The sequence below is a fragment of the Rhagoletis pomonella genome, unplaced genomic scaffold, assembly GCF_013731165.1.
Source record: "Rhagoletis pomonella isolate Grant_MI unplaced genomic scaffold, Rhpom_1.0 Rhpom_scaffold_00006, whole genome shotgun sequence".
Lineage (NCBI taxonomy): Eukaryota > Metazoa > Arthropoda > Insecta > Diptera > Tephritidae > Rhagoletis > Rhagoletis pomonella.
Genome location: NW_023458560.1, coordinates 78173787 through 78180670, shown reverse-complemented (window position 1 = coordinate 78180670; position 6884 = coordinate 78173787). Strand labels below are relative to the sequence as shown.

The window sequence follows — 6884 nt, the reverse complement described above, 5'->3', positions numbered from 1 at the left end:
AGGAGCACATATTCCATAATTAAAACAAAAAAAAAGTAAAATAAAATTTTCTTCTTACAGACTATACCTACTATTGGAAACAACTACAAATTGGAAACCGTATGTAAATACTTTTAAAGTTGAATCCTTTTGCTTTGACAGGCAAATTTTTAACTCCCTCGATTGCGGAGTGATCTTTGCCTTCGCTCAGCTAACTTAACCAGCAACTTGGGAGTTTTGCGCTAAGAAATCACTTTGCTTTACAAACACCACTGGCATTGCATACTTTCAGGCAATCATGGAAAATCAGCTTAATTGCATTCAGCCCGGAAAAGTTAGCGGCGGCAATGAGTGCACACAAAAAGGTTATTGCAATTCTATCATCATTTGTTTGCTATTGTTGTTGTTCTGCAGTATGCATACTCTGGCTCTTCTCCAGTCTGTTGTTGTTTCTGTATATTTTTTGGTTTTTGTTTTTGTTTTTCATACAATATATGTATACCCAAAGCGCTCATTTGCTGCAGCAAGTGCATTACTTAGCGTAAATATTCTTCCACAACTTTGGCAGGAATGCAATTTTAAGCAAAGTAAAGCAAAGCAGAGCAGAGCAGAGCAAAACAAATCAAAACAAACACTGTTCTGTTGCTGTGGTGAGTTTCGCACACAAAATCAGCATGCGGCATGCCATGCCATGCCATGCAAATTGGTCGGAGGTGAAGAGCTACCTACAGCAACCGCATTTTAAGTGCAATAAGTACGCCTCCTTAAGTTAAACTTTCGAAAATCACTTTTGTATTCCCCTAAGCAAATAGTTTAGTTGGTATAGCAACTTTTTCGGCAAACTTTTATATTTTTCAATTTGTGTTTAATTGGAAAATTTTAAGCGTTGCCAAAGTTTCGAGCAATTTTTTCTTCTCTTTTGTTGGACTTAAAACAATTTAGGGAAAAGAAGCGAATAATCTTGTTGGAAAATTCCACAGGCCAAATGCGTACAGACATAAAATGTAATAACGTTGATACAAATTGCAATTAGTCGGTAAAAAAAAGAATACATACTCAAAACTACCAGCTTCATAACCATTTAAGGTATACAGTCTACCAGTTAAAGCAAAGGGATGAGGATCCAGTGTGACACTTAAAACTCCCTTTACTTCCTGCGCTGCATTATTGGCCAGGAAAAGCTTGCAGTTGCACAATTGCAGGCTTTTGCCCAACATTCCTTGAGCCGACACGGAGACCCATCTGTCCAATAATAGCACCTGTAGTAAAAATCCTCTGTCTTTTTCGCGGTGTGACCAGCCAAAACAATTCGCAATTTCCTGCAACATCACTATGGCCTGGTAAGGCGAGGCATTTCCCTACTTGCTTTTAGCGCATTGTGGTCCCCATTGCCGTGTAGCTATAAGAATAGATATCTACCTCCCTTCCGCACGTTCGCGAAGTTGAGCAGACAATCGACTACTTCTTTAATTCCTCCTTCATGGAAAAAACTACAGTGAACTGGAAGCCTAATCTGAGCTCCCTACAAAATATTCAAATTTCACCAGCACACTTCAAAAAGATATCCAATTAGCTCAATTAACTAATATACTGGATTTATTTTTTTTTTTTTGTAATGCGTAATGATGTCCTCTCAATTTTTCAAACCCGTATCATTCGATGTTTACGTGCGACTTATTTCGAATGTGTCCCTTTCATGTCCCTCAACACTACATTTTGCCCTTTTAATGCACAGCAAATATTTTACATTTCCACTAATCGCCTGTTGATTTATTCAAAAGGATTTACGCTTTTAATGTGAATACAAACCACAAAAGCAAAAACGTCTAAAACAAATGTTTGCAATCTCTGAGGCGGTCCACTGTATATCTATACAAATGTATATATATATATATAAGTATACTATGTACAAATGTTGAAGTCCTGCATATAAAAAAGGCAAAAAGGATATCAGGCGGCGTGGACATAAAAAAATGTGTGACCGTATGCCGCAGAGTCGCTGCTATGATGGCAATGACGGGCAAGTATGGATTTTGGGTGCTTTGAATGCGGTTGAGTTCAGATAAGAGCAAACTTCGGCAGTGTCAAAAAAACATTCGAGAACTGCTGCTGTGAGCTGCGGCGACTAAGGCTTTCTGCACACTGGACGTCCAATCATAGTTGCTGCATCGTTACAATCACTATGCAACGATTAAATTTCCGCACACTCGGTCGTGATATTTTAATTAAGCCGGCTTCTAAATATTCGCTTAGAGCACAGGTATTTTCGGTTTTATGATTGAAATTTTCGGGAAATTAAAAAAAAACTGCAAATTTAAAATTACGAACTGTGCGATTAGTTAACGACATTTTTATAACCTCCCTTTTAATAGCTCGGGATGTAACTATGTAATATTGATGCGCCTAAAAGATGCAGCGATTTCTATTCTCAAGTTACATACCTGGTGACAGTACAAATGGAAATTATAATAGCGAGGTTTTAGTTCTTTAAACTATAATTTTTTTTTATACTCATCCGCTTCTGCATCCTCTACGATTTGCCGACAACTAGTCGTGCTGTGCCGGCTGAGGGCGAGACAACAAATGTGCAGTAAGCCTAACTTGGTAGCGCGTACGGTCTGTGTGAGATTTTTTTTACTAAATTTACACTGTGTCGGTCATGAGCTTTCATACGTAGCCACACAGGATAAGTAGTTGTATCGCTCTTTTCTAATTTTGTGTTTGTTAATGTATTTTGCTGGCTTTTCTAACTACAGAGACTCCCACACTGTACGCAGGTTTTGTGTAAAAAAAATAGAGATGTGCTAATTTCAAAAGCATACAAATTGAAAATGGACACATTTACTTATGTTCTCACATACATACATATATGTATATGTAAATACAAATGTATGTGTATATAAATAAGTAATGCGTAGACCGAAATCTAAATAAATATCCTTTAGTCTGTCTGTGCCCCTAATTCGCTTTGAAGTGTTTTTTTTTTTAATCTTTTGAATGTCGCTCGCACATTCACACCCAGCTACTCAAAGCCGCAGGGTTCTTTTGCTCTTGGTTTTGAAAACATTACATTCCTACACAAATAACTATGTACATACGCATGTCGAGTACCTGCATGGCAACTGTGTCTCATATGCGCGCATAATTCTCTGCATCTCATAAAGGGTTTTAAAAAAATATGTCGTCGAGTACCTCAATATATCAGGATTACGCTTCACATACGCTTCACATATCCAGCATTAGTGTGCGTTAGGTGTCTGTGTTTGTTTAACTGTCCTTACCCTTGGCATCTAAATTTATTATGTGGTCTTTTGCGTCTACAGAAAATATTATTTCACATTTTTCATTCGCTTACAAATGCGGGAGATCTACATATGCAAAAGCGTAGCCTATTCTTTTTGAAAAATAAATATTAATAGTTTTTGGTTAAAAAAAAGGTTACGGGATTCTAAAGAGTTGTTTTGTAAGAAAATATTATTAAGTTAGCTATGTGTTTAAATAAGCGTGGACATTTATTTGTTTAGACATAGCGTTGAATCTGGAGTACTAGGCAATGGAATGCTACTTAATTACGAAGGGCAAGAACTTTTACACAAATGTGGGAGGCGTTCATAGGAGTATGTAAACATATAAAGCGCAGACAATTTTTACCACAAAGCTAACTATTTAAAATTTTAATATTGGCCCTCTTTAAAATATCCGCGCATGTATTTTCTAGCAAAAAGATAACCAATGCGCCTATCCTGCCTTACCGCCTATCCTGCTCTACCGCCTTCACCTTAGACAGCTTTGGAGTAATAATACAATTGACCTCGGATGATACCTTGGATGAAGGGATGTTTGTTTAACCTTTATGTCAACCGAAAAAACTATTCGCACGGAAACAGCTGCATGGCGAACTTTGCCGGCACTTGTAGACTGGAGACCGTGGGATACTGGAACACCGGCGACGCTGGTGATACTGGTAGAGCCAAAGCCGTCCGACTGAGAGATCCTGGTTAAGTGCGAGTCTTTTGGGAGTTATTACCTTTGTAATTATTTTTTGAACTGTCGTAGCCCGTGTGAGTTCTCTCAATGGGATCTTCAAAGCAGCTCTTAACACTTTCTTTATGGTATATGGTCGCATTAGCAAGAAAAGTTGCTGATCCTACTGGCCGAGTGACTTCTAGTTTCCTGGCCTGTATATCAGCTTCCTCGTTTCATTGGGTGCCTTGATGACTCGCGATCTATATCATTTGTATCGTTTCGTATTCCGCTAGAGTGTTCAATTTATTTTAATATTCCCATACGGCATGCATTATGTCCGTTGATATAATTCCACGACAACCACAGTGTTAGCCAAAGTGATAGCGTGACAGGAGTTTCCGACTATCATCAACCTGCTCTACACAACCGTTGCTGTTCTAACCGTCCCGTGAAGAGTTTACCTGTACCTAATATGTTTCTAAAATCTTTTCGAAGTTTTATGCAACCTACAGCTGATTGCCAAAAAATGCCTACAGCTGAGATCAGCTGTTTTTTGGCATTTGCTCCTATCTTTTACAATCTCTTTAATTTCGATTACAATTTCTTTCATTTCTAGTTTTTACAATTAATTGAAAAAACACACCAAACACACTGAACCAAAAACACCAATGCACTAACTAAAAACACACCTACAGCCTACCACAAGAAACGGTAAGAAGCAGAGTTACGTTACTTATGGAACCGTACGATGTTTCTAAGTACCTTTGTAGTCTCAATATAAAACTATAAGCTTTAGTACTTCAATATGTGAGTACATACATATGTATGTAAATTAAAAAAATTACTTTAATTTTAAAATTTAAAGAGTGTTTATTTTCACAGCTCTATGCTGAATGCAATCCAATCAAAGAAGGACGCAATATTTGTATATAACGCCGGTGTATTCTTTTTCGTGCCACACTGATGATAACCCAGCGATATAACACCAACTTGAACATAACGAAATTTACGTTCACTAGCATGACCCTCTACGCGAACGTACAGGGGTCCACCGGAATCGCCGTCGCAAGTGTCTTCCCCTTCAATGCCACGCGTACAGAGTTTTGTGTTGTCCACACTGCGACGCCGATATACCGACTGACAGCTCTCGCGCGATATGATCGGTATGTTAGCTTGACGATGCACATTTGAAAAGGTTGCTGGTGAAAGGAGGGAGGATATCAACTTGCAAAGAATATTAGTAATACGTCGCTTTCTTACAATTCTCTGTAGAACCCCAGCCGCTTATAATGCCCCATTCCTTCTCGAACACTTGGTTCTGGTATTCCGGTATGCAGATGGGCTTTACGCTGCCTAAAGGATTGCGGAACGGTAGAAATTCAGAGTTTTAGTAAATACTTAATTCCTGTGTTATATGTTTGAGACCGCGAGAGCAACTTTCCTTATGAAAATAGTCTCAAATGTGATAAATTCAATAACAACAGTCGCTCATTAGGAATAGCGAACTTCATTTCAAAATTTTATCACATTTAAAACTCTTTTAAGAAGTTAACTACAAAAAAAATTAAATTGTGGGTTAGGCCACTTCTGCTCTCTTGGCCTCACATATATATGTATGATATATACGTAGATATGTACTTGAAAATGAAATTCGCCTCTCCAATCGTAGTAAGGCTATATCATTGTTGTAGTTCGTTGCTGAATATCCCGGCTGCTTAATCAACTTTTCAATGCCAACATCTTGCGGCGGCGCTAGACAATGCTCTTCACCCAGCTCATCCAATTCACAATCGACAGTAACGTTAATGTTGTGCTCGCCCAAACGAACACCAGAACTGGAAAAAAAATCAGATGATCCCCAGATAAGTACTATTAATACCTTCATAATCACAGCTATGCGAATATATGTATGTATGTACGTAAATTTGTAAACAGAAATTCCTTACAGATGCGCTTTAACGCAATGCGCTGCTGTCAACACATAACGATTCGTTATCAAAGTACCGCCGCATTGGAATTTATGACCGCGATTATAGATGAGTAAGACGGCCCAGGGATGTGCGAGGAAAGTGCTCTCGGAACCGAAAGAGATTCGCTTGCGTGAATTATCGCCACAAGCTTGATTGCGAAGTATTTCAACGCCAACTGAATCGAAAGAGCGCACGGAATCGAAGTCCAGGTCACAGCAGACAATGCGCTGAAAGGAGATTTAAAGAGAATTTTTTATACCTTTCCTAAAAAATTATCAAAGCCGCTTGAAAGTGTTAAGCAGAAATTGAGTTTTCGATGCGAAGAAAACCGAGGGATCTTTTCAGATATTTATATTTCGAAATCAATATTATTTCTTTATTTAATACGAATTACCTTTTTGAAATCCACAAAACTCATTTCAAGAAATTTCCTGTGGTCTGTTGTCAATTTCAAGCCATACTCATTTAAAAAATCGACCATTGGTTTGCAGTCGCTTAGCGGCAACTGATCTCCTAAGACGCCGAAAGGTGTAACACAGCTGTTGGATGCTTCAGAGTAGGCGGATAGATTAAATACAATAAATACCACCAAATTACATAGAATTAAACGCAAATGAAAACTTTGAGACATTTCAAATGCACATACAACAGCTTCTAGCAAAATTTATAATATTAGTAACTTCACTGTTCCAGCGTCAATCCAGAACTGTTTACAATGTTTTCAATGAGTAAATAATCAAAAGCGCATTATGCAGTCAAGTGCACATAACTGCGAAACTTGAAAAGGCGGTTTATCAGCAGCAGTCTAACCGCATCTTGCAGCTGATCGGCGAGGAAGCGATAATGACTGGCAAAATTAATATGAAAAGAAATTGTAAATACATAAATACTTACACGGTCACTCCCAAAATTGTATATGGCTAAAAATTTTTTTGTTACAAAAAATTATTTTAATTTTTTCACAACTTG

General features: G+C 38.0%; 1 protein-coding gene across 1 annotated transcript; it reads right to left on the bottom strand.

Annotated features, from left to right (window-relative positions):
* Window positions 1–4794: 4794 nt before the first annotated feature.
* Window positions 4795–6644, bottom strand: LOC118741767 (CLIP domain-containing serine protease 2-like). Its single transcript, XM_036473737.1, has 5 exons — window positions 6310–6644; window positions 5892–6142; window positions 5584–5780; window positions 5206–5298; window positions 4795–5144 (listed from the first exon to the last, which is right to left on the bottom strand). Exons 1-5 carry the CDS (start codon window positions 6544–6546, stop codon window positions 4822–4824), a joined length of 1101 nt encoding a protein of 366 aa, XP_036329630.1. The 5' UTR covers window positions 6547–6644; the 3' UTR covers window positions 4795–4821.
* Window positions 6645–6884: the final 240 nt, after the last annotated feature.

Coding starts and splice junctions, on each gene's coding strand:
- LOC118741767 (XM_036473737.1), bottom strand. CDS start 6,546: ATGTCTCAAAGTTTTCATTTGCGTTTAATTCTATGTAATTTGGTGGTA. Junction 5,781..5,891: donor CATTGCGTTAAAGCGCATCT/GTAAGGAATTTC, acceptor TTTTTTTTCCAG/TTCTGGTGTTCGTTTGGGCG. Junction 5,145..5,205: donor CTGGGGTTCTACAGAGAATT/GTAAGAAAGCGA, acceptor TCCTTTCACCAG/CAACCTTTTCAAATGTGCAT.